The 27062-nt window shown below is 43.3% G+C and overlaps 1 protein-coding gene across 8 annotated transcripts in view; it reads left to right on the top strand.

The window, feature by feature from the left end:
• The window catches only part of PER2 (period circadian regulator 2), an 83398-nt gene that overhangs the window by 20674 nt on the left and 35662 nt on the right, over window positions 1-27062 (top strand). For 5 of the 8 annotated variants that reach the window (XM_054039270.1, XM_054039263.1, XM_054039267.1 and 2 more), the window contains exons 2-7: window positions 15673-16152; window positions 17078-17140; window positions 18087-18241; window positions 18870-18991; window positions 21897-22098; window positions 22212-22263. In XM_054039270.1, coding sequence (XP_053895245.1) covers window positions 15896-16152; window positions 17078-17140; window positions 18087-18241; window positions 18870-18991; window positions 21897-22098; window positions 22212-22263 — 851 coding nt within the window. In that variant the 5' untranslated portion in view covers window positions 15673-15895. Of the gene's footprint in view, window positions 1-6904; window positions 7224-14110; window positions 14212-15672; window positions 16153-17077; window positions 17141-18086; window positions 18242-18869; window positions 18992-21896; window positions 22099-22211; window positions 22264-27062 lie in introns of those variants that run through there. The other 3 variants (XM_054039264.1, XM_054039265.1, XM_054039268.1) reach the window with 3 other exon arrangements.

Here is a 27062-nt window from a genome sequence, read left to right as displayed (position 1 = left end):
TGCTGTTCACAGTGGCGGTTGTCGGTGGCAAAACTTTGTCTTTTGGGATGGGTTGTGGTTTTTTTTTTTTTTTTTTTTTTAACACCTCTGAAAGACAAGAGTGTTTTGTTGTTCCAGTGTAGACATAGCCTTTGTTTAGTAAGTAGAAGCAGAATGAAATATATATCTTTTCATTAACATTACTGCTGTTGAGAACTTTGTGGGCAACGGTTAAACTGAGAAGAATTGTACAAATTTCATATTGCTGCAGAGCATTAGGAGGGGAGAAGAAACACACAACTTCTTTCCTGCGTTTATTCAGGAAATTGTAGGTTTTGAATTTCAGACCCCTACTAGCCTGATGCAAGAAATATGGATAGTGAAAATCATTAGGCCAGAAATTTGAAATCTGAGTACCTGAAGTTGGACTCCTAAGCAAATAGTCTAGTTCTTCTTCGAGTGCTTGCTCATATCCATTCCATTAGGTGTGCGCGCGCCGCGTGCACGATCGTCGGAAGATTTTCTACCCTAGCAACACCGGCGGGTCGGCTGTGGAGCCCCCTAGAGTGGCGCCTTCATGGCGCTGAATATATACCCCAGCCGACCCGGCGCCCCCTCAGTTCCTTCTTACCGCCCCTGACGGTCGTTGGAACTGTGGAGCGCTGCTTAGCTGTTCTCCACTCTCCCTAGCTTAGTTTGTTGTATCACAGTTATAGTTTATAGTTAAATAGTTTAAAAGTTGTTCTAGTTGTTCTAAGTAGTTCAGGAGATTAAGGGGGTCGTCTCCCCCTTTCTCCCCCGGCCGCGGGGCCGGGCTCATGCCCAACGCTCCCGGCTTCAAGCAGTGCGCCTCCTGCGCTAAGCCTATGCCCACGAGCGACCCGCACGACTCCTGTCTGAAGTGCCTGGGAGAGTCCCATCAAACAGATAAGTGCAAGATCTGTAAGGCCTTCAGACCAAGGACCAAGAAGGAGCGGGACTTTCGGCTCCGGCAACTCCTGATGGAGGCGGCACTTAGTCCGGACGCTCCATCTACAAGTCAGGCCCCGGCACCTAGCACCTCGGTGCGCAGTGCCCCGGCGGCACCGGCTATGACGACCACGCGAGTGGCGTCAGACAAGCCTCCCCGGCACCGGACCTCGTCGGCACCGCAAGCAGTGCCTTGGCGCCGGTCATTATCCCCGGGGCATAAAAAAGCCCATAAGACGGGGACATCCATGCCGAAGACGCCGGCTCCCCCAGTGCCGGGGGTAGAGCCGCGTCCGCCGGTGGAGCACCGGAAACAGGTGCCTCCAGCACCGTCGACTCCGGCGCCGAGGCCGTTGAGTCCGGTGCAGATAGCGTCTCCACCGAGACCGGCGGTGATACAGTGCCTCCCGTCGACTCCAGAGACCTTCGCGGCGGCGAGAGACTTAATAGCTCTCACGGAGCCGGCACCGCCTCAACCACCGGCACCGACTGCACCGTTGACTCGCCCGGTCCAGTCGAGGGGGAAACCTGCCTTGATGCGCCCTCCATCGCAAGGGCTGGAACCTCGGCACCGATCCAGGTCCCGAAGCAGGTCCCCACGCCGCTCGCAGTCCCGGCACCGAATATCGCCTCGGCACCGGTCGTACTCGCGGCCAAGATCTTCTTCGCGGCACCGCTCTACGTCTCGGCACCGCTATGATCGTCGGCACCGATCAACGTCGAGACATAGTTCTCGGCACCGCTACGGTCGACGCTCGACGTCGAGAGGCCGCTCCCGGCACCGGGCATACTCCAGGTCCTCGTCGAGGTCCAGATCCGACTCCCGGCACCGACGAGGTCATCGGCACCGGTCGCGGTCCCGGCACCGATCGCCGGCACCGCGTAGAGATAGATCATCTCCGGACCGGCACCGTGCGGCACCGCAGCCAATGGGAATCGTCTCGACGCTCTCGGCACCGCCGTGGCCATCGAGATCGGTGTCCCACTCCTCGGAGGACCTCTCGAGATCGGCATACCCCCCTCAGGGGCAAGCCGAGGAACAGGACTTGGGACATTGGCAGGACACGACAGGGGACCATTCTCATGGCCCATCTCACTGGTCGTTTTGGACCCCGTGGGCGTACCATCAGGCGCAAGGGGCTCCAATTGCTTCGACCTCTCGCTCCGGTCACTCCATCAGAGGGGCCCCGGAGTCCACCATTTCTCGGCCTCCGCCAGGGGGCATGGAGGCTTCTGGGTCCGCACCACCTGACGCCCTGGACCCAGGCACAGGTGATGCTCCAGCCCAGGAACAGGGAGACCAGGACCAGCCCTTGGATCCTGTTCCACCGGAGGCATCTTCCTCTTCTTCTCCGGATGAGGCAGTGGCGGGCACATCGTGCACAGGCCCACCTCCAATAGATCTTCGGGCTCACCAGGATCTTCTGCGCAGGATGGCCCGTAATATGGACCTGCAGGCGGAGGAGATAGTGGAGGTGCACGACCTGATCGTGAATATCCTTGGAGCGGATGCCCCATCGAGGGTGGCGTTACCCCTGATCCGCACGATTCAAACGAATGCGGATACGATATGGCAAACTCCTGCCTCTATCCCACCCACAGCGAGAGGGGTGGAAAGGAAATACTTTGTCCCGTCTAAGGACTACGGGTACTTGTATACCCACCCCCAACCGTGTTCACTGGTGGTGGAATCAGTGAACGCACGAGAGCGCCACGGCCAGCAGGCTGCAGCGCCTAAATAAAAAGAGGCTAAGCGGCTCGATTTGTTTGGCCGTAAGATTTACTCAGCCGGAGGGCTGCAACTTAGAGCGGCGAACCAACAGGCGCTACTGAGCCGCTACAATTTTAACTCCTGGAACTCTATGGGGAAGTTTAAGGAGTTGATTCCCCAGGAGTCCAGGGAAGAGTTTGGAGCCATGGTAGAGGAGGGCAAGAAGGTGGCTCGGACCTCCTTGCAGGCCTCCTTGGACATAGCAGACTCAGCTGTGAGGACCCTGGCTTCGGGTATCGCTATGCGCAGGATCTCCTGGCTTCAGGTTTCGGGTTTGCCTCCGGAGCTGCAGCAAACCCTACAGGATCTGCCCTTTGAGGGACATGGATTGTTCTCAGACAAGACGGACTCTCGCCTGCAGAGCCTCAAGGACTCGAGAACAATCATGCGCTCCCTGGGGATGCATGTTGTGGGCCCTCAGCGCAGACCATTTAGGCCGCAGCCTCAGTGCTTCTACCCCCCCCCCCCCGCCTCGTCAGAGACAAGACTCGGCCCGGAGGCAAGGGCGAGGTGGTAGGAGAAGATGGGCTGGCCCTCAACCCGGTCAGAACCAGGGGCCACCAAGACCACCTTCAGGTCCTAGACAGAACTTTTGAAGGTGCGGTCGAGGACGGCGCCCTAGTCATCCCCCAGGATCCAGCCCCCTCCTTTCAGGATCGTCTCTCCCACTTCCACCGCGCTTGGTCCCTTATAACTTCGGACTGTTGGGTCCTCCGCACGGTGGAGAGGGGATACGCTATCCAGTTTTCTTCTATCCCCCCCTCCCACCCCCCTTCCCCATCCCTCTTCAGGGACCCTTCTCATGAGCAACTTCTTATACAGGAGGTTTCTACGCTCCTGGCCATGGGGGCCATAGAGGAGGTTCCGATAGAGTTAAGGGGCAGGGGATTTTATTCCCGTTACTTCCTGATCCCCAAGTCCAAAGGAGGTCTGCGGCCCATCTTGGACTTGCGCGGACTCAACAAATTCGTAGTAAAGTTGAAGTTCCGCATGGTCTCTTTGGGGGCCATTATCCCTTCCCTCGATCCTGGAGACTGGTTCGCCGCCCTCGACATGAAAGACGCATACTTTCACATCTCAATTTACCCACCTCACAGACGCTTCCTGCGATTCGTGGTAAACGCGGTGCACTACCAATTTGCAGTCCTTCCCTTCGGCCTATCCTCGGCCCCAAGAGTGTTCACGAAATGTATGGCTGTCGTGGCAGCGTACCTTCGTCGGCAAGGGATACAGGTGTTCCCGTACCTAGACGACTGGCTGGTACGCGGTCGCACCAAAGAGCAAGTTCGAGCTCACGTCCACATAATAGGGCACACATTCAACGAGTTGGGCATCCTACTCAACAAGGACAAATCCACTCTAGAACCTACCCAGAGAATAGAATTCATCGGCGCAGTTCTAGACTCCAGACGTGCACAAGCCATCCTGCCAGACAACCGATTTGGCACCATCACGAGCCTCATTCAAGGGCTCCAGGCCTTCCCAACTACCACGGTGAGGTCGTGCCTTACCCTGCTGGGTCACATGGCTTCCTGCACGTACGTAACCAGGCATGCCAGACTTCGGCTTCGCCCACTCCAGACCTGGGTGTCGTCAATATACCGACCACATCGGGACAGCCTGAACATGGTGGTCACGGTCCCGATCTCGGTCCTGACCTCCCTCACCTGGTGGCTAGATCACAATGTGGTCTGCGAGGGGATGCCATTTCACGCCCCACAACCCTCTCTGCACCTGGTCACAGACGCTTCATCTCTGGGTTGGGGCGCCCATCTCAACGAACACCATACCCAGGGCCTGTGGACTGCATCCCAGCTAGCCCTGCACATCAATGTTCGGGAACTGATGGCGGTACGACTGGCGTGCCAGGCATTTCTCAACTTCCTACGTGGCCGATGTGTGTTAGTTCTCATCGACAACACCACGGCCATGTTTTACATCAACAAGCAAGGAGGAGCACGTTCGTCAATTCTATGCCAAGAGGCCATTCGCCTGTGGGACTTCTGCATCGCCCACTCAATCCACCTCACGGCATCGTTCCTCCCTGGAGTCCAGAACACTCTAGCGGACCGACTCAGCAGGTCCTTCCAGACGCACGAGTGGTCTATCCGTCCGGACATCATACACTCCATCTTCCAGAAGTGGGGGGTTCCCCAGATAGACCTGTTTGCATCCCGAGACAACAGGAAGTGCCACGTGTTCTGCTCCCTACAAGGTCGAGCTCCGGGCTCCCTCTCGGATGCGTTTCTCCTTCCCTGGAAAGACCACCTGTTTTATGCCTTCCCTCCGTTTCCTCTGGTCCACAAGGTACTGCTCAAATTGCGCAGAGACCAGGCACAGGTAATTCTGGTCGCTCCAGCGTGGCCGAGACAACATTGGTACACCACATTGTTGGAACTCTCGGTTCAGACACCGATCCCGCTTCCGTTGTGTCCGGATCTCATCTCGCAGGACCACGGCCGGCTGCGTCACCCCGACCTGCAATCACTCCACCTCACGGCGTGGCTGCTCCATGGTTCACCCAGGCAGAGCAGCAATGCTCGCACTCTGTCCAACAGATTCTGCTGAGCAGTAGGAAGCCCTCAACACGCACCACGTACCTGGCCAAGTGGAAGCGGTTCTCCTGTTGGTGCAAACAACGAGCCACGTCCCCGTTGCAGGCACCCATTCCTCTCATTTTGGAGTATCTCCTCTCCCTAAAACAGCAGGGGTTGGCGATATCTTCAATTAGAGTTCACCTGGCCGCTATATCGGCCTTTCACCCAGGGGAACTCGCGTCCTCGGTATTCTCTAACCCGATGGTCGTTAGATTCCTCAAGGGCTTAGACCGGACGTACCCACAACAGCGTCAGCCTGTCCCGACGTGGGACCTCAACCTGGTTCTCTCCAAACTCACAGGTCCTCCATTCGAACCACTAGCCACCTGTTCACTTTTGTACCTATCCTGGAAGACAGCCTTCCTCGTAGCCATCACCTCAGCAAGGCGCGTTTCTGAACTCAGGGCGCTTACATCCGAGCCCCCTTATACAGTTTTCCATAAGGATAAAGTGCAGCTTCGTCCACATCCTGCCTTTCTCCCTAAGGTGGTTTCTCCATTTCATATCAACCAGGACATCTTTCTCCCGGTCTTTTATCCCAAACCACATGCTACTCGCCAGGACCAACGTTTGCATTCCCTGGACGTACGAAGGGCCCTGGCCTTCTATATTGACCGCACAAAGCACTTTAGAAAGACGACGCAACTCTTCGTTGCAGTGGCCGACCGAATGAAAGGTTCACCGGTCTCCTCACAACGCCTATCCTCCTGGATTACGTCTTGCATCCGGACTTGCTATGACCTGGCAGGTGTCTCAGCACCGCACCTCACCGCTCACTCCACGAGGGCCCAAGCCTCCTCGACTGCTTTCCTGGCACATGTTCCGATACAGGACATTTGTAGAGCGGCGGTTTGGTCATCAGTCCACACGTTTACAGCTCACTATGCACTAGTGCAACAGTCCAGGGACGATGCTGCATTCGGATCAGCGGTTTTGCACACAGCAATGTCTCACTCCGACCCCACCACCTAAGTTGGGCTTGGGAGTCACCTAATGGAATGGATATGAGCAAGCACTCGAAGAAGAAAAGACGGTTACTCACCGTTGTAACTGTTGTTCTTCGAGATGTGTTGCTCATATCCATTCCAAACCCGCCCCCCGTCCCCACTGTCGGAGTAGCCGGCAAGAAGGAACTGAGGGGGCGCCGGGTCGGCTGGGGTATATATTCAGCGCCATGAAGGCGCCACTCTAGGGGGCTCCACAGCCGACCCGCCGGTGTTGCTAGGGTAGAAAATCTTCCGACGATCGTGCACGCAGCGCGCGCACACCTAATGGAATGGATATGAGCAACACATCTCGAAGAACAACAGTTACAACGGTGAGTAACCGTCTTTTTTTCCAAAGGTGCTGAATATACGCAGCTCTTGTTGACTTAAATGGGTGTTTAGTGGTGGTAAAGGCCACAAAATGTGGCTCTTAATTTGGAGGTGACATTTTTCAGCCAGTGCAGACTTAGAGTCCTACCGTGCTGCTGCTGAACCAGAACTCTACATACTGTTTAGGTGTGTTCTATCTAGTTTAAAGATATTTGTATTTTGAAACTTTAAATAATTTTGCTGAAATCCAAGTGTATTAAAATATTCATATGCTTCCTTTGCTGGATGAGAATTCCTTCTTTTCCAAAAGGTTATCTGTATAGGGTTGGCATAACTGTGAGCAATATTGTGGTATTTTTTTGTTCTCAAAGCTATAAGAAAAGGACATTGTTGGGGGGCCCTGGTATTTCTTTTATATTTTGTAGTTTTAGAGGTGTCCGGACTCTCTAATGGATGAGGATTACCAGTAGAAGAGGAAGAGACACAGTTTAAATGCATGTGGGAGATTCTGGACCTAGGTACTTCATGCTTTTTGATGCTAGCTGGGAGGGAACCTGATAACACTTATGCCAACCTTGATTAAAAAAGCAGGTAAGGAATGTGTGTAATTGTTCTGATTCATTTGAGTAGAAAGTTAAATTTTAAATAGTTTATTCAGAAAGCTATTTTTGTTTCAGTTGTGCTTTAATTTATCTTTAATTTCTGATAATGTAAATATGTCAAAAATACAATAATAGAATCAACATAAAAGCTGTGTGAATTAGGCTTTATTCACTGCCTTAAAAGACTGAATTTTCAAGCATTGGGGTTTCTCAATGTAGATTGCAGCATCTGCTTATTGGTTTGGATATTGCTGAGAATTTTTTTTATTGCTGTGAATTTTTAATGAAGAATTCTGGTATTAAACTCTTCATTAAGCAAGTATTAAGCTTATGCTCATGGTGATTTGAAGAAGACTAGATGTGAAAAAACATACTCAGGAAATAAAGATTCCTGGATTACTGTAAAAGTCTGCCAAGTAAGCACTGCTCTGCATTTTCCTTGTGCTGAGATCTGAGAACACAAGTTTTTTGCTGTCTCTTTGCTGGAAAGAATGTCACATTGAGGATAATCTTTAACTCTTAGTCCTCAAATAAGTTTTAAAACTCAACTGTTTGTATAGTTTTTTACAGGTGCACAGATGACTTGTAGATTAATACTAAAGTGACTTCTCTCTTTTGATGGCTGTTGTCAAGTTAGCATCCTTTTGCTACCAAGTAGGAGGAAGTATTTTAAGCATTGCCTGCTTGCTCAGGGAGCCTGTGTTCAGTGTAAATTTTCACACCTAATTTTTCATTTAAATAGCATGGAATGGTCAAATCATCATCAGTTGTTTGCCATATAACAATTGCAAAACAATACCCATTGGCAAAGCAGCCTTCTAAAAGAGGACTTCTGGAAACATTTCACATTAATGAAAATTACAGTAGCAAACTCTAAAATTTATACCTTTCAGGAATGATCTCTCTGATATCTGTACTTGTGTATGCAGTATGACACAACCGTCTTGGTAAAAACATTATCATAAGATGTTAAAAAATAAGGCAAAATCTTCATACTTAGATTTTTAGAGAGAGTTGATTGTGTTCACTGATGTACATCACTAGTACTTCTGTGATTTGGGAGAATTGAAATTAATTTGCTTTTCCTTTTTGCCATATGAAGACCCATAATTTATATGTTGGCACTTTGCCAATAGCTTGGGCGTAGGGGCTTCAAAAATATTAACAAGAAAGTGGTTGTATTGAGGCAGTGCTCATTCCATAGTATGAAACCAGTCACTCTGCACAATGTGAGCTTGTTACACCCCAAAATGAACACTATGTATGTGAAAGACTAGATAGGACTCTCTATGTACAGAATATGTGATAGGGTATAGCATACAGTAGCATAATTCTTTTTGTTAGAACTCAACCATAGTCACTTGGCCACTTGTGCTTTTGTGAGGGGAGGGAGAAAAAGACTCTAGGGGAAAAGAGACGTTCCTCCTCTGGAGCGTAACTGTGGTATTTAAAGATGTGCTTGTCACCTTTCAAACCACAACTTTTGATTTCTTTCCCTATCAAGGCCATCTTTTCAGGTATCTACTAATTCAGCAAGATAGTTGCATAAGGTACATTACTCCTGGGAGAATTCTGCACCAAAAAATGTAAAATACTACACACATTATTTTAAAATTCTGCATATTTCTTTTCAAAATAATGTAATATAATGACGCTGGTTTTAATTATTTTGGTAATTTATTTAAACTACAATACAATGGATGAAGAATTGGAGTGAGGCGCATTGAAGGAAATCACCAAAACTCCTCTGTCTAATAGTAATGTAGCTAGTATTAACCCTTTACTTCCAGTTATTAGTCAACAAATATATGCAGCCATATGCTCAGCGTTACATCATAGGTAGCGCCCTACCAAATGTACAGTCCATTTTGGTCAATTTCATAGGATTTTAAAAATTTAAATCTGAAATTTCCCTGTGTTGTAATTGTCAGGGTCCTGACCCAAAAAGAAGTTGGGGGGGGGGAAGGAGGGAGTATGTGTCACGGGGTTATTGTAGGGGTGGGTGTGGTACTGCTACCCTTATTTCTGCACTGCTGCTGGCAGCAGCACTACTGTCAGAGCTGAGTGTTCGGAGAGCGGCAGCTGCTGGCTGGAAGCCCAGCTCTGAAGGCAGAGCCGCCACCAGAAGCAGTGCGAAAGTAAGGATGACATGGTACGGTATTGCCACCCTTACTTATGCACTGCTTCTGGTTGGGCACCCAGCCAACGGCCACCGCTTTCCAGCCGTCCAGCTCTAAAGGCAGCGCAGAAATAAGTTTGGCAATGCAGTGACTGCCTTAAAATAACTTTGTGACCCCCTCCCTCGCAACTCCCGTTTGGGTGTGGACCCCCAACTTGAGAAATGCTGGTCTCCCCCATGAAATCTGTATAGTATAGGGTAAAAGCACACAAAAGACCAGATTTCACGGGCGGAGACCAGATTTCACAGTCTGATGCATTGTTCATGGCCGTGAATTTGGTAGGGCCCTAATCATAGGCAACTGAAGAGCAAGTGAGGTTTGGGGATTCAGACATACAATTTATACTGGCTACTGACCATCTCCAGTAAGGTCAGTAGCAAACAGTTCATGGGGCACATTTTGATAGGAAATTTTTTCAGTCCAAAAATTTAGACCAGTTCTAATCACTAAAGCATCATAAGCATTTATAAGGTCATACTGTCCTTTACAGTAAGGCTTCTTTACACCACTCTGGCAATGTAAAGGAGCCTTAAAATTTTTACGTTTTCTGTACCTGGGGGACTTCGCTAAGAACAATGGGAACAATTCATTAAGCAGTCATGCTGATACATTCTGCTACGCACAAACGCTCTGATTTATGTCTCTACCGGCTGCTCTGGGTACCCAAACTGACCGGCCTGAACTGCTGTAGGGGCACATAACCACTCTTTCGGCTTCCCTTTGCTTCCCCGTCAGAAGTCGTTTTTCTGTGGGGAAGCAAAGAAATCTTCGGGGGCCATGACGCAGAATCCCCCAAGAGTAGTATGTTGACGTGGGCATCTTCCCAGTGGAAGTCGCAAATGCACACAGCAGGGCTGCTCAATAGAGCTGTGCCAATGTTGTAAAATAGACACAAGATGTCAGTAGCTGTAATTTAATTATTGCCAAATAGTTATTAAAAGTAGCTTCCAGAGGCCCCAGTCATTATACTAGCTGCTGTACAGACACACAAGAAGAAACTGTCCCAGCTCTGAAGAGTTTACAATCTAAGGGTCCGTCTATACTTACATCCGGGTTTGGCGGTAAGCAATCGATCTTCTGGGATCGATTTTATCGCGTCTTGTCTAGATGCGATAAATCGATCTCGGAAGTGCTCGCCGCTTACACCGGTACTCCTGCTCCGCGAGAGGAGTACGCGGAGTCGACGGGGGAGCCTGCCTGCCGCATGTGGACCCGCGGTAAGTACCTTGTAGTTCAAACTAAGATACTTCGACTTCAGCTACGTTATTCACGTAGCTGAAGTTGCGTATCTTAGTTCGAACTGGGGGGTTAGTGTGGACCAGGGCTAAGGGCTAGTCTACACACTGGAAGCACTACAGCAGTACAGCTGCACCGCTGTAGTGTGTCTGGTGATTGCACCGCTGTAGTGTGTCTGGTGAAGAGGCTGTAAGCTGATGGGAGAGAGCTCTCCCGTTGACTTAATTACTTCACCTCTGTGAGAGGCGGTAGCTTTGTCAGTGGGAGAATCGCTGTCACCGACATAGCACTGTCTACATCAGCGCTTAGGTCAGTATAACTTAAGTCTTGCATGGGTGTGGATTATTCACACCCCTGAGTGATGTAAATTATGCTGAAGTAAGTGGTAGTGTAGACAAGCCCTTAGATTCTGCATATAGGAAGATGCAATTATCTCATTACATATGAGACTTTACAGAATTTGAGGTGGAGAGAAAAGAGTGGAAGTTGTACTCAGGTTTGATTAAAGCATTGCCTCTAGAACAGTTCTGTCTGGGATCCTTTCTGTTTTCACTTAAGTGTTAATTACACTTAAGACTTTTTCATTTGGTAAAATAAAACTTACAAAGGCCAACATTTTTCAAAGGTAACTTAATTTTGGGAGCTTCTGTATTTGGGATGTCCAACATGATACACTTTCAAAAAATCAGGTCCTTTTTAAAGTGTTGAACTCTGAAAACCAGGCCCCTTAAGGTGTGTCATATTGGACACCCACAAACTGAGGCTAACTAAGCACTAGTTACTCTTGAAAATTTTGGCTAAAGCAAACAGGTTCTCAGATATTATTCTCCAGCCAGTTCGATGTGAATTCTAATAGGAATATGTGTAGAAGTCTTTTTTTTTTTTTTTTTTTTCAGCGGGTCAGTGCTTGCAATGCAGCATCTCCTTATTGGGCAACTAACTTTTTATGTGGGACATCTGTTTCTATTTGGTGTATTAGAGCCACTGAAAACCAAATTTCTAAGTAAAATAACTTGCATGCCATTTATAATAAACAGAAAAAAAAATCTCATAAGAAAAACAAGGCTAATTTTGCTTCCTTATTAACCTTCTTCAAAACACAGGAAATTATGTATACTGTAGCTCTGACATCCATTGCTATTGGTCTGTTGGTCATCTTGTTCATAAACCACCTCATTAGCTTGGTAGAAAATACTGCTCTTCAGAGCCACAGTTCAGACTAGTGGGGTTTTGTGCACTTGTTCTGACAGGCAGATAGAGGGCAGGGAAATACTCAAGTAGGGAATTATACTCACTGTGTACTATATAGCCTACCATGGGTGACATAAGCAGCATCCCCGGGATTTCATTTTTTCAAGCACATTTAGCTTAAGTTGTAGGTTGTGTTACCACACGCAGATATCTCTAATTTGAGTTAAGTGGTGCTTTAAACTTGAGTTTAGCTGGCTAGTTTAACTTCAGTTTAGCTGGTGGGGATGGGTTGATGCTTGAGTGAAGCTAGTGCTCAAATTAGTAGGGGTAATGGAGTGGTGATACAACAACTCAAGTTGCATCAGCTCATCAGTGCTAAGCCAATCACTCTGAGCTGATAATGAAATCACATTGTGTAATTCCAATGTTGTTGTGAAGTGTAGTCACACTTCATGCGGTAATTTAAGTGTATTAATTCAAGATATATGTTATAGTGAAAACAAGCCCTCTGGTAGATTTCTCTAGTTACTGGTTTCCTTTCTACCTTCTACTCTCCTGGAAGGACTTGTGTAAAATAAATAGTAATGGAATGATTTACCATAAGAGGAACCCAGGTTGTTTTGCTCTTTGTGACCCAAAGACATGACTATAGATAAGTCTGGCTTACCCTCTCAGTAGCTGACCTGATTTTAGACCAGCAGTAAGCTGCCCTGTAACAGAGCTTTTGAGGTAAATGCCTCTGCCAGTTCTTTAGATTTCAACCCTTCCTCCCAATGTAGTTTCCATGTTAAGGTTGGAGGCCTACAAAAGATCTCTTTACACTTTGGGAGCCTTGAAATGCGTTTTTCCTATACTTGAAGAGTGTGATTAGGTACCTAACTCTCATTGATTTCAGTGGGGACTAGATGGCTAAATGCCTTTGTGAATCCCATTCAAAGTTTAAGTTGGCTTATCCTGGCTGCTGTGGTTCTTGATTTCCAGCCCCATGTATGCCAATACTAAACTGGTGTCTACATGAGATTGTTATACAGAAAGGCTTTTCCTGTTAAACTTACAGGATGGTCTAAGTAAGGACTTGTCTGAGAAGTTGCAGAGAAAAAAAGTCTCTTGTCTTTTAACTACCATAGTTCATAAAGGAACTTTGCCTCCTTTGTACCTTGGAAACCAAGCCCAAATTCCAGAACATCAGTAACCGAAGAGGACTTCTGTTATTTCTCAGAAATCTTCATGAAATTATTATATACTAGTTTTTTCCAAGGACACTTCTGGACATTGTGTGAAAGGTCTTAAAAATGGATCCCATGGAAGCTGCGTATGTCACTAAACCAATTCCTTTTTTTTTTTTTATTGAATGACCAAGTAAACAAATAAAACTGGCCATAATGAATCTAACATAAGGTTGTAAAATTATCTTGTGGCCAGGTCTTATTAGCTGAGACATACAGGGCAAAACTATTACTAATAATGATTGCCTTAGGCACATTACTGTAAAAAATTAAATTTAGATTTTCTATTACTGTGCAGCTTTAGATATCATAATCCTAAATGCTGGAAGGACAAATGGTATAGTGAATTAGGTGGACATTACGTATTGGACCTTTCCTTAAATCTGGTGCTTGGTTTATACATGGGCACCCACTTACTTAGAGAGTGTCCATTCACTAGAGGTGAATTGTCTAGTCTTTTTGATCCTAGGTAACCAACAGAAGATTTTATTATATGTCATTGTTAAATGCTACTGGGAGTTTCATCTAGGGGCAAACTTCAATGTGATTGAGACCTTGAGTAGATTTTTTTTTTTCTTTAGTAACTTCTAGCCAAAAGCCCATCAGTCTGAAATGAAGGAAGAGAAATTCCCCTATCCTGTAACACTTTTCTTGCCATACTATAGACCAATGCAAAGCTCCTCTTTTCCTTTTCTTGTGTATTCCAGTTTAAGTAACTTTAGGGAGACACAAGTAGCTGCTTATTTTGGTTCAAGAAAAACTGCTGAAGTAAACTGTAGTTCAGAATTTGTGCTACTATAACAACTCTCCATCTATTGATCTGTCTGTTATATGAATGAACAGCCTTGAGCCTATAAGCTCAGTCATGATTTGTGGATCTGAATTCCATAAATTCACTGTGCTGGTAGAAAAATATGCCTCATGTTACTTGCAAAAGGCTGTTCAGGTTTCCAGCAAATATTCTAATTGTAAGAAAATATTAATCAGTAGTGATTGCTAAAATAAATGCCCCTAAAAACACTTCCTCTTCCAACTAAAAACAGATTTCTTGTGCACAACTTTGACTGAATGAGAAGAAGAGTGATATTTGCTTCTGAGAACTCGAAATAAATGTAAAATATCTGGAAAACCAAAAATTAGGAGGGTAAGAAAATAGTTTCAATTGTTTTTCTGGGGGAAAATGGTAGGAGAATTTTTAAAATATCTAAGTTAAAACTACATCATTGTTGTAGGTTTGTTCTTTTTCTTTTGCGTGTTAAAAAGCAAGGCACTAGTAGTAGTACTAGCAAAACGTACACTTTTTCATTCTTTTGTACTCAATCTGAAAACTGTCAGATTGGAAATGCCAACAGATGGTAGTGTTATGTTTTAATGGGGAAAAATATCAAACACTGAATTGCTCATATTTTAGGTAAGAATAAAAATAATTTGCATTGTTTAGTATTACATTAATGTTGTTCAGAGCACATTAATCCTGGAAATGTGCAAATGAAAAGCCTATTCTTATGGAACAAGTGTTGCTCTCTGTGGATCAGGGAAATCTAATTTCCTGAACTTGTTTCGCCTATGTGTTTTTCTGGTGTTTAGTTTGCTACGTAAGGATGACTGCTATTTGGTGCTTTTTACCTTTGATGGCAAGTCCTTTATAGGTTTATTATTGCTTTAATACTGTTTAATGTTGACGTCATCGTTTTTTTTTTAAATTTGATAACTGCTTTAACAGCAGCTCTTTTTCTTTCCTTAGAGGTATAATTTCCCAAGCAGTACTTGACATTTTTGGTTGTACTTAATGTTAAAAGTCAATTTAAAGAACTCACTTCTGACTGGATTTTTTTTTTTTTTTTTTTACTTTTGACACTTAGGATTATTGTAACTGAGAGAAATGAAAGAATTATTTTTCTCTAGGTTGTCCTCAAAATGCACTAGATATATAGTCAATTCACTGTTTCCACTGGATAGTCTATCTCCTCTGTTTGTGGGTCTCTCGTGCAGCAACAGAGGAAAGAATTTTTTAAAATAGGAAAATGAGATTGTATACCCCCTAAAACTAGTAAAGCAGCCTTTGAAACAAACTATTTTTTTTAAACTCACTAAATATTTTCTAGTTCATTGTGTTAGTTTAAGTCTTTAGCAGAAATAGTAAGATAGAAAAACAACCTGTCATATACTCTTGATTTTTGCATATTTGTATGCAGTCCCAGCCAGTAAGCATGACAGAAATTATATAGACTAAGAAATGAGTAATATTGAAATTTTTGAAAAGGCGGTCTTCTAATAAACAATGCACTTTATTTCATCTTTCTTTTCCCCTGTGAATTTTATGCCAAAATGAATATTCATTTTATAACATTGTTTTTAGCCTTGAATTAAATATGGAAATGTATTGATGAAACGTTTCAGAAATGTTTAAATGTGTCAGATTCTGGGATAAAATTTTAATAATGAAACTCTTGAAATTAAAACTTAACATTAGAGCTATTTCATTATTTCAGTTTTGATTGGCCAATAACAGAACTTTAATATTGAGCAAACCGAAAACAAATTTATTAAAAAACAAATTGTTTCAGTATTGTTTACTTTTCTCCCCCACTTCCCCCACCCTTAGGATTCTGGATTCACACTTCAAGACTGGCAATCTTGTATGCAGAGCACAAATGTGAATATGGCTTGACTAATTGTTGGTCTGCGCAAATATTGCTAATGAGTGTTCAGTGGACTGTATTAAGATCAGGGGATTCTACTCTAACACTGAGGAGCGGAACCCACAACAGCTTGAAATCAGTGGAAATATTTCTCAGCAGTCAGACTCATCAAAGCAGCAATACAAAATGAGTGGATATTCTGAACTTGCAAACAACCATAGCCAAATGATTGCTGAGGAGACTGATGGTCAAACCAAGCCTGAACAGCATCCAGATACTCTTCAGGAGGCCATTGAGATGAGCAGTGGATCAAGTGGTAATGACTTCCGTGGAAATGGTATGAATGAAAACTATTCTACTGGCCATGATTCTCATGGCAATGAATCTGATGAAAATGGGAAAGATACAGCAATGCTCATGGAGTCTTTAGATTGTCATAAAAGGTAATATGCTGATTTTTTTCCTCTCATGTTTTTCTTAAGATTCTTAAAATCTAACCTACTTTCATGTTAATACATGCAATCTAATCTGTGTTGGGCTGTGTTCCTATGCTTAGTGCTTTTTCCATTCCATGCTGATTTATTATTTATTCATTTATTACTGGCTTATGCCATAATAGGCAGGTAGTAGTTTTGCATCTACATAGTTACTTTCTTCTACTTGAAGAGAATAATGCTATGGTGAAATACTTTTGAAAGTAGAGCCACATGAAAACATACAAGTAGAAAAATATAGTAAAAATGCTACTGGGAGTGCAGCAAAGAAGTTTGTCTTCATATTTTCTGTTAAGGCAAATAGATCAGTGAGGTAAGGCTTTTAACTGCTTGTTTTCACCACCTCAGAATCTCCGTATCTTCTTATTGATTAAAAACAGTGCAGTCTGGTTTAAATTAAAGTGTTCAAATTGTGACATCAGAATAGAACTTCAGTTTAAAATCAGATTTAGAATGCGTCTTTCCCACGAATAAATCTTGTTTACCAAGTTGAAGCATTAACAATGTCTTGTGGCTTTCTTTTTAAATCCTGAGAGTATTATTTTAGGAGACTAGGGAAGAAAACCATGGAGCAGTGATATACATCACACCTTTTTATGGCTGTCCGTTAATGACACAACTGCTGGACACTCTACTATATAGTGATTGATTTAGTGGACACACCAATCTACCATAGAATTACATCTTTTTAAGCATATGTAACATTTACACACAAACTAGTTTGGCTGAAGCTGCTCAGTTGGCATTATCACCAGTTTCATTGGTATAAAGTTGATCTGTAAGTTTAAAGTAACAAATAGAAAATGGAGATGTTAAAGCTAAACACAACTTGTATTTTACTTTATTAACATCACTGAGGTTGTTCTTTTTTCAGCTCAAATGCATTTAGCCTGATGATTGCAGACTCTGAACATAATCCATCTACCAGTGGATGCAGGTAAATAAAAAATAGACTATTGTGCATTTTAAAATAAGTTTTAAAACAATGATGGGATAAAGCTGTTTGAGGTAATTATTGTGAACAAAAATGAATTAACTATTTAAATCTAGTTCAGGGTCTCTCGCCCTGTGGTTGATTCAAAAATAGGTCGCAAGAATATGTCAAAGGTCACATGGGAGGCCCTGGCTCAGGGTTGGGTTCTCCACCCGGGGGAGTTGGAAGACTTGTGGGTGGGGGATTGCAGAGCCTGTGCAGCACTCCCTTCACAGTGGTGGCTCCAGTCCCACAAGGATGGCTGGGTTTAGTTCCCTGCCCTGGGCGTTTGTGACCTAGTGCATGTCGTTTCAGCGCTGCTCAGGTTTGGCCCCACTGCCCCTCCGTTATGACGGGGAGTGGCCAGCTGGGCCAAATTTGGGTGAGTATTGCTGTGACCCCATGTGCCAGGTTGCAACTCTATTCACACAAATTTGGCCCCGTCAGGCCATCCGTCAGGTAGACCTGGTCAAACCTGAGTGGAGCTGTGACTCTGGAGGTCGCAACACCCAAAGCCAGGAGACTAGCTCAGCCAGTCCCCTGTGACATGAGCCACCTCAAAGGTACTTGCAGTGTACTTATTACATTAAGGTGTGTATCAGATGTTGTGGGCAAAAAAATATTTAGTAAGACAGGTGTTTTTGCACTAAAGCTATTTACTGGTTTGTGACAGGCCATCAAGTTTACAAATGGGTCATTAGCCCAAAAATGTTGAGAATCCCTGATCTGGCAAATGTAGCAATTATTGCAAATCCTAAACTGTCTTTGAAGCTAAATGCTTCCAAAATTATACTAAACAGATATGTAGAACTAGTCTAATGACATGATAAATGTCAAAAGGCTTTGGTTTTCTGAAAGGTATGGTATCAGTTTAAATATCAGTGTAACCTTTTTTGTTTTAATTTTATAGCAGTGAGCAATCCACTAAAGCCAAAACCCAGAAGGAATTGAGGAAAACATTGCAGGAGCTGAAAGCACGCCTTCCTCCTGAAAAAAGAATCAAAGGAAAATCTAGTATGCTGACAACACTGAAATATGCACTTAAAAGCATTCAACAAGTTAAAGGTAATGTTGCCGAAGAAATATCATAAATTAGATTGAATAAATGTAAGCTCCAGAATTAGAATCCGAATGTGGATCTCTTTATAAAGTCAAGTTCATCATAAATGAAAGATCATAAAACTAATGTAGTTGTAGCATTTTAATAATTTGGGTTTGTGACTCTACCAAAACAAACAAAAAAAAGCCAGGGGGGCAGGGTTAGCACTTACAATAACTTTTTTTAAAGATATTTAAAATAAAAAACCTAAATGTAAAATGTAGGGTGAGACTCAATTTTATTTAAAAATACATGTTTGGTATTTAGTTACAAATTGTAAGTGATATTTGGCTATAGACAATATTCAGCAATGCCTTCTATCCAAGGATTGCCAAATACTTCACAGACTGTAATGAACTAAGCTACACAACACCCTTATGAGCTACATAAACTTCCCCAGGTTACAGATGAGGAAACTGAAACAGAAAGTTAAGTGCTTTTCTCATGGTGGAAGTGGGAATAGAACATAGATACCGTGTCCTGTATTTAACCACAAGCTCATGCTTTCTGTCCAGTCAGTATTAGCAGGCTCGATGTTAACTGGTCATATTTTGAAATGTGAATATAAAAAACTGGCTTAATATTCTTATGTAGCCAATGAAGACTATTACCAGTTAATGATGATTAATGAAAGCCATCCTTCTGGTCTTGATGTGTCGTCCTATACGGTGGAGGAAGTTGAGAACATTACTTCAGAATACATCATGAAAAATGCAGTGAGTATGCTGACCTATTACTGCAGTGAGTATGTAATTGGTGGGTGTGGTTGGAATTCTTAACTGTAACCTTTCTTTAAAAAAACAAACAAAAAATTGGGCATAATGGATTAATGCCTTGTTGCCAGCAGCTTTGATGGTTTTGTTGCTGGTATTGGACACTGCATTCTGAAGAATGTGCCCTGTGATGGGAAAGAATTGATCGTGCTGGATATTGCAACTATACACTTTTCCCATATGCTATATAAGTAAAACAACTGGAAAGAATGCAAAATACTTAATCCCAAATAATGGGTTATCCGACTCTCACTGCTACTTTATCATCTGTTACAAAGGATCCACTTCAGAAATGAGGGATTTGATCCTGGCAAATACTTATGAATCTGATCATTAAATTATCTTGGGCAGAAGTTCACTCCGGAGCTTACAGTATGGTGGTAAATACAAAACTGCTTTGGCTTATGTGTAGAGAAGTAGTGACTCACAGACCAGGGAGCTAATGTATCTGGTGAGACTGCACCTAGGTTACCATGTTCAGTTTTTGACACTTTCATTACAGGAAAGTTGATTACAAATTGTAGAAAATTCAAATAAGAATTTAGGAGGACAGAATTAAAATGGTGACTCTTCAAACAGACTGGAGCCTGGTCTACCCTACAGTGTTAGGTTGATGTAAGGCAGCTTACGTCGACCCAATTATATCAGTGTATACACTACAGCCTTGCCCACCAATGTATGTGTCCTACTACACCGACATAATAACTCCACCTCCACAAGAGTCATAGGGCTTATGTCGGTGTAGTAATGGGTTACTTACATCTATTGGCTGTCATTATTGTCAATTTCATGGCTCTGCTTCCCTGCCAGGAACAGGGCAGCCGCACAGAACATCACTCATGGATCTGTCCGCCAGGCTGCCCCTGCAGGCTCTCGGCTCGCCCTGCTAGAAGCCTAGTGGCCCCCTCTGGGCTCTGCTCCCCACTGGGAGCACGGCTGCCCCTAGAGGGGAGCTCTGCGCCCGGAGTCCTGGCCACACTGCCACTGTTAACTCGGTGAAAGCTCCTGGTGAGGATGCACACCACCGACAGAAGAAAAATAGTGTGGACATGAAGCACTGCAATAATTACTGTAGTGGCTGTAAGACGACATAACATAGGTCATCTTAAGTTTATAGTGTAGATATGTCCTGGGAGTTCCCCTTAGTATTTGGACTACTTCATGGGCTTGGAAGCACCTGCTAATATCAGGGCAGATGTCCTCATCCCTCCCCTAGTCTTCTTGCAGAATCTGGGATAGAGGAGGTGCCTGACTGAGTTGGGAGACTCCCAGCAAGCCCTTCATTGGGGATAAACCAGGAGATGCTGGATGGCAGGAAAGGGAGGAAACCCCCTTCCTCAGAAAACCCTAGGAAAGAAATGGAGAAGCTGGGGAAATTCCATCCCCTATCCCTTCCAAAGAAGCTGAGGGGGAGGCAGTGGGCCTGGAGGGACCACCCCAATGTAATAACCAAAAAGAGTAGGGGTAAGAGGCAGTGACGGTTTGAAGGGATTGCGCTCTCCTGTAGGAGAGAGTTAGGAATGAGAGGCAGCGGAGGAGCTGAAAGAAAAATGTTCTTCACTCTCAAGAATTGTGATCAGGGAGAAGTATGTGCTGGAGAGGCAGCAGGAATGCTCTGGTCTAACCCCTTTTGAGAAGGCAAGAGTTATTGGTCAAGGCTATACACTGTGGAGGGCCAACATTTACCTTCAGCTTCCTTCCACAGAGCACAACAGGGGGCTTTGACCTCTCTTTATGTTGGCCTTCATAGTCCATGCAGGTGGCAGCTGACTACCCTGGGTTTGTGAGGGTCTCTCAGCAGTGAGGGAGAAAAAATGTACTTTAAGTTCATGTTTTAAGGCATAAGCTAACCACTACCTGATGAGGTTTAGAGGAAGAAACTTCCCTTGTGCATCAGTGATTCCATAATGGTCTACTACAGGATTCTTCACCGCCTTCTGAAGTATTTCAGTTGGCTATTATCAGGATACCGGTCTAGATATCCCTTTTGGTCTGATCAGGAAAGGCTAGTTCTGTGTTCCTATGAATAGTTAAAGGAGTATAAATAGTAGTATTCAGATAGGATGGTATTAAGGGGGAAAAACGTAGGCTGAATGTCAAACATTCATTCACACTGAGATCTGTTAGATTGTTGAGTTTTTTCCAACAGCAGAAATCAAACTTTTGTTTCTCAAATTGTATAAAACAGAACTGGACAAAGGTATTGATGCATGTGCTGTATAGAACAATCTTGTATTTCAACAAGATAGACATCACTAGGCCACCTAATAGATTTCCATTTATTAACTTTTGTGTTAACCGCTTGTCCATAAATTAGTGTTTATTTACTAAGCATGGGCATGTTCATTTTGGTTGTAGATGAATGTATTAGTTTGTGTCATCTTTAAGTCACTTAAATAATTTAATTTTATAAATGCAAAATATGCCTGTGATTATTTACATTTATGAGGAGGGAAACTGTAGTGACCAAGTCCAGCTGTCTCTCTATCCAAAGTAACTTCTGCATTATGATAGAGTCAAGTCCATGTAGTAAGATTCTACAATCAACTGCTAAGCTACATCAATATATGTATTAAAACCATCACCTACTTCAGGAAATGTTTATATCAGCTACATGTACTTTTCAGGCAGTTAAAAGAATTTGTGTGGAGACTTGATGTACATTTGGTTTATACTCAGTACATTTGGTTTAATCATTTCTTATTAGTTGAAAATAGACAAGATGAATAATACTTAACATCAAATTAGTTTGAACTTCCAAATACCATTTTTAAACCACTGTATTATCAAAGAAAAAGATTTAAAATTTTCTCTTGTCTAAAATGTTTGAGATTTTGTTATTGCTTAGGACATGTTTGCTGTAGCTGTTTCCCTGATTACTGGGAAAGTCTTGTACGTCTCCGATCAAGCTGCCTCGATTCTACGCTGTAAGAGGGATTACTTTAAAAATGCCAAATTTGTGGAGTTCTTGGCACCTCAGGATGTCAGTGTTTTCTACAGCTCCACTACCCCTTACAGATTGCCATCATGGAATATTTGTAATGGAGTTGGTAAGTACTCTCAGCATTGAATACATCTCTGTTTTTCAGTAACAACCATTTTGGAATACAAAGCTTTAAACGGTTTATTGCAACTTGTTATGAAATCCATTTAATATTTTTAGAATCTTCCACACAAGACTGTATGGAGGAGAAATCATTCTTCTGTCGTATCAGGTAAGACCAAATATTAAAATTAGACTTGAAGTATTAAACACTGAGACCATATGTGTCAAAAAGTACTCAGTGGATTCTTAATTCACTGTCTCTTTTTCCTGATATGAAAACAAGGCGAATCATATGCATGGCCTCTTATCTAACATACACTATAGAGATTGTTATAGAAAGTAACTGCAAAAAAGATTCAGGAAACTGCATCTCAGTTGTTAATGCAGTGTAGTTGTAGCTGTTTATCCCAGGCTATTAGAGATAAGAGGGGCTGAGGGAATATCTTTTATTGGATAAGCTTTTGTCTCTCTCACCAACAGAAGTTGGTCCAATAAAAGATATTCCCTCATCTTCCTCATGTCTCAGTTATTAATCAGTTTGGAATTTGACCTTTGCACTTAGGTACAAGTAAAACTGATCCTGTTAAGTTTTGGAGGAAGGGTTTCATCATTTCATTTAATTCAGTGGATACTTGGACATTCCACTCAGTCCATCTCTGTTCAGTCCTTCCTTTGATCATGATGAAGGGCAATTCAACACTCATTAATTTATAATATTAGTGTCTTAAAAACCCCATTGTGATTGTTACTTGTCTGTATGGTACCTGAGGATCATCCCTGCACCAGAGAGTTTAGTCTTGATGTCAGCAGGCCACAAGCAGATGAAACAGAAATGAAGTGGGTGTGGGATAAAAGGGTAAGACATCAATATGTCAAACAGAGCTTAGAAGCCCCAACTCCTTGACAAATTGCTAGTGCTGCCACCCCCATGCAGATGAAACACAGCAGTTCAGGACACTTTTCAGGCTTTTCTCCTCAGTTTTTTTAAGTAGTGAGCTCCTTCCATTTTTTCTACTATCTGGGCACTCATTTAGAGGACCGTTTTTTCCATAGGGACTACTCTCTTTGCTGCTCCCTTCATGCTTCCTACCTCCTTGCCCCTCTCTTACCTCCCTTCTCTCCCCCTGCCCCCCCCCCCCCAAAAAAAAAAAATAGAAGAACAGGCAAGGAAGCACAAAGCCAAACACAGAACGTATTTCATTTATGCTGAATACCTGCAGCCTGTTGCAGAAGAAGAATTATGCCAGCTGTGTGTCTGGCACAGGAAGCCTTGTTCTGCCAGGGCAAGGAGCATTCATGATGCAACATAGCATGGTCTCTGTCTAAATGAAAGCTGGCATCCAGGGCAGAAGCCTTGTGCTAGCTCTGATCTAGACCATAACTACCTTAAAACTCTTGACGTCTTTGGAAGGGACTGCAGCCAGTTAAAGATGCCAGGATTCCAGTAGTCTATTTGACTTCATGAAATGGGTCCTTTTGTACCTGGGAAAAGAATTAGGCATTCTGCCATTACCTGTCCATGGGGAGAACAGCCCTCTGTCCAAGGCTGAAATTTCCAAAGGTGATTAGGGGTGTTAGCAGCACAACTTCCATTGACACTTGGGAAAATTGTGTGGTCACAATTGTGTGGTCCCCTAATATCTTTGAAAATCTTCAACCCAGACCTTTAAGAGGACTAGACTCCTTCCTTCAGATTGGGGTCCCCAGGCATAGGACAGAGCACACTTCCTCTTTAAGAGTGCAAACAAAGTGAATGCTTCTTTCATGAGCCAAAATGGAAAAGGAGCTGAGTAAAAGCCCCAGGAAGCAAAAATCTAAGATACCTTAAACAGCTAAGTGTCACAAAAAGAAATTTGGGAGGCCTCATATCTCCTTGTTTCTCAAGGAATGGAGAACTATTGCTGTTGGAGGGCGAAGAATTTGACTATGACCAACAGGAAAAGGCTTTTCTGTATCCCGACCTCCTTAGTTGAAACATTAGAGTTGTGTGTTTCAGACTTTGCTTTCCTCAAGGAAATCCAGCATTGTGAATTTTATTCCAGCTCTTGAAGATAGTTCTCATGCAGGGGAAATAAAATGAGACCCTCAGAATCCATTATACATTTTCTATAAGCTGGCTTCTCAGTCTAAGATCTGGTTATCAAAACAGCGAAGTTTCAGATTTAGGAGGGGTTCTGAAGCTGAGCGTGTTGTCTTCACTAATCTCAGACACTCATGTCAGTAGATCTTGGAAGGATTAACAAGCTGGCCAAACAACCTAAACACGCCGTTCCTCCTGTGGAAGCTAAATCTTGTGCAATAGGCGCTGTCTGGTCTGGCCCTACCCTCCAAGGCCATTTCTCTCTGTAGAGGCCTGATTTCTGTATTGAAACATATTTCTGGTCAAAATCATTTTAATGGAAGAACCATGTAGTATTTATTAACCAACACATTGTTCTCAGGAATGTCTCTAGCATTCATTTTTTGGAGTGAATTTCTTTATTATTAATTTTATTTATTATTTAAAATAAAAAAAAAACCTCTTAGGATTTGTGATTCTCCCACTCACGTTGGAATTCAGTGCATCCATAAGAGAAATTATAGAACATATGAGCTGTCAAGAGACTGGTTGTTTGACCTCAAAAGAGCCAGACCCAAACCATCAGAAAATCATATTGTATTTCCTTCTGTCTGATATGGCTGAGGAAAGTCTTCAGTCCTCCACTTCCAGATGTAGCAGATGCTGTATTACGGATCTGTACAAGGCATAAATTGAACCAATTTTAGTAGGGATTCTCTTCCATTCTACCACATAAGTAGCAAGTCTTGAGCAGAGAGATCCTCAATATCCCTTAGAAAGTTGTACAGGAGAGAAATTTGGGCCTCCATGTCTACATTCACAGGGCACTGCAATATTTATTTCCAGGCATCTCTGTTGCATGCTTCAGCCACAGAGTTGGTCCCAGAGTAACTCACCTTGTTAGGTGGCAGGGCAGGGACTCATTCTTTTTGCAGCCTACATTTTTTTTCTTTCTCTCACTATTTCACTTTTCTCTGGTGATCGTTAATGCTGAGTGATTTGGAAAATTTCTTAACAGCTAATTTCTTGTCTCCAAAAGCCAACTCTGCTATTCTGTTCCACTCTTGAAGATTAATAACTATAGATATACTAATCTGGACACTGTGGGATCCACTGCAAAGCTGGTGGTCAGATTTCTTTGTACCACAATTAACGTTAGCTTTAAGAACTGTACTCTTGTAAGTTTATTATAACTGTGTAAGAATTCTTCTGGCAGTTGGATTGTTCACCACCACAAAAGTACACACCTGGTCTGCATAAAATGAAAACAACCCTGTAGTGAGAATTAGTAGAGATAGCATTTAGGGAGGGGAAATTAACAGATAAGTAGTTTTCCATTACTTAAATGTCTTCAAGCACAGAATATAATAAATGTGTATATTTTAATTTGCCTTAAGGGTTTTTTGAGCCTTTAGAGGGTTCCCCTTTTCCAACTCTTCTCCTCAAGCATGAGGAATAGAAACTTGGTAACATTGAACATAGCTAGATAGTTCCATATTGTGACGGGTTGGATTACAGAAATCCCCTGGGAGCTGCCACCTGATGTGCCAAGACTACTTCTACCCCTGCTTTCCCTGCCAGCTCAGGACCCCAGCACCCTGTCTTGCTGAGCCAGACACTCCCGTCTGCTCCAACAAAGACCCAGGGTCTAAATTACTTGCCCCAAAGCTGCAGGCTCACCTGAAAGCAGCTAACAGAAGTGTTCCTGTCTTTAACACTCAGATGCCCAACTCCCAATGGGGTCTAAACCCAAATAAATCCGTTTTACCCTGTATAAAGCTTATACAGGGTAAACTCATAAATTGTTCGCCCTCTATAACACTGATAGAGAGAGATGCACAGTTGTTTGCTGCCCCAGGTATTAATACATACTCTGGGTCAAATACAGAAAGTAGGATTTAAGTGGTTCCAAGTAGTAACAGACAGAACAAAGTAAGTCGTCAAGCAAAATAAAATAAAATGTGCAAATCTATGTCTAAACAAACTGAATACAGATAATCTCACCCTCAGAAATGCTTCAGTAAGTTTTTTCCTCAGACTGGACACCTTCCACAATTCTTTCCCCTGGTACAGCTCTTGTTCCAGCTCAGGTGGTAGCTAGGGGATTCTTCATGATGGCTCCTCTCTCCCCTTCTTTCTGTTCCACCCCTTTATATATCTTTTGCATAAGGCAGGAATCCTTTGTCCCTCTCTGGGTTTCCACCCCCTCCTTCTCAATGGAAAGACACCAGGTTAAAGATGGATTCCAGTTCAGGTGACATGATCACGTGTCACTGCAAGACTTCATTGCCCACTTGCCAGCACACACGTATACAGGAAGACTTACAGGTAAAACACACGCATCTGTAGACAACTGTCCTGATTGATGGGAGTCATCAAGATTCCAAACCACCATTAATGGCCCACACTTTGCATAATTACAATAGGCCCTCAGAGTTATATTTCATATTTCTAGTTTCAGATACAAGAGTGGTATATTTATACAAATAGGATGATCACACTCAGTAAATTATAAGCCTTGTAATGATACTTTACAAGAGACCTTTTGCATGAAGCATATTCCAGTTACATTATATTCACTCATTAGCATATTTTTATAAAATTGTATAGACTGCAACATCACACATGTCAACTAAAATATTCCCTGAAGAGCTCAGTCATTTTTGTCTCCGATAATACTTCAAAAGTACACAAATAAAACTGTTTTGTTATACTATAGCTATGAACTTTTGATTTCACTGGTGCTGAGCTAGAAAACTACTTTAAGTACTAGAGGTTTTGTGGGGATTTTACTAAGTAAAGGTCATATTAGCATACAGCCACTATGTAAATATAAAATTAATTCCTTTTTGAAGGAAAGACCAGGATTAAGGCAAGAGAAAGATTATTAAGTTATTAAAGAGTGACCT

The sequence above is a fragment of the Malaclemys terrapin genome, chromosome 9 (genome assembly GCF_027887155.1).
Source record: "Malaclemys terrapin pileata isolate rMalTer1 chromosome 9, rMalTer1.hap1, whole genome shotgun sequence".
NCBI lineage: Eukaryota > Metazoa > Chordata > Testudines > Emydidae > Malaclemys > Malaclemys terrapin.
The sequence above is the reverse complement of the archived record's forward strand: the minus strand, read 5'-3'. Positions and strand labels throughout refer to the sequence as shown.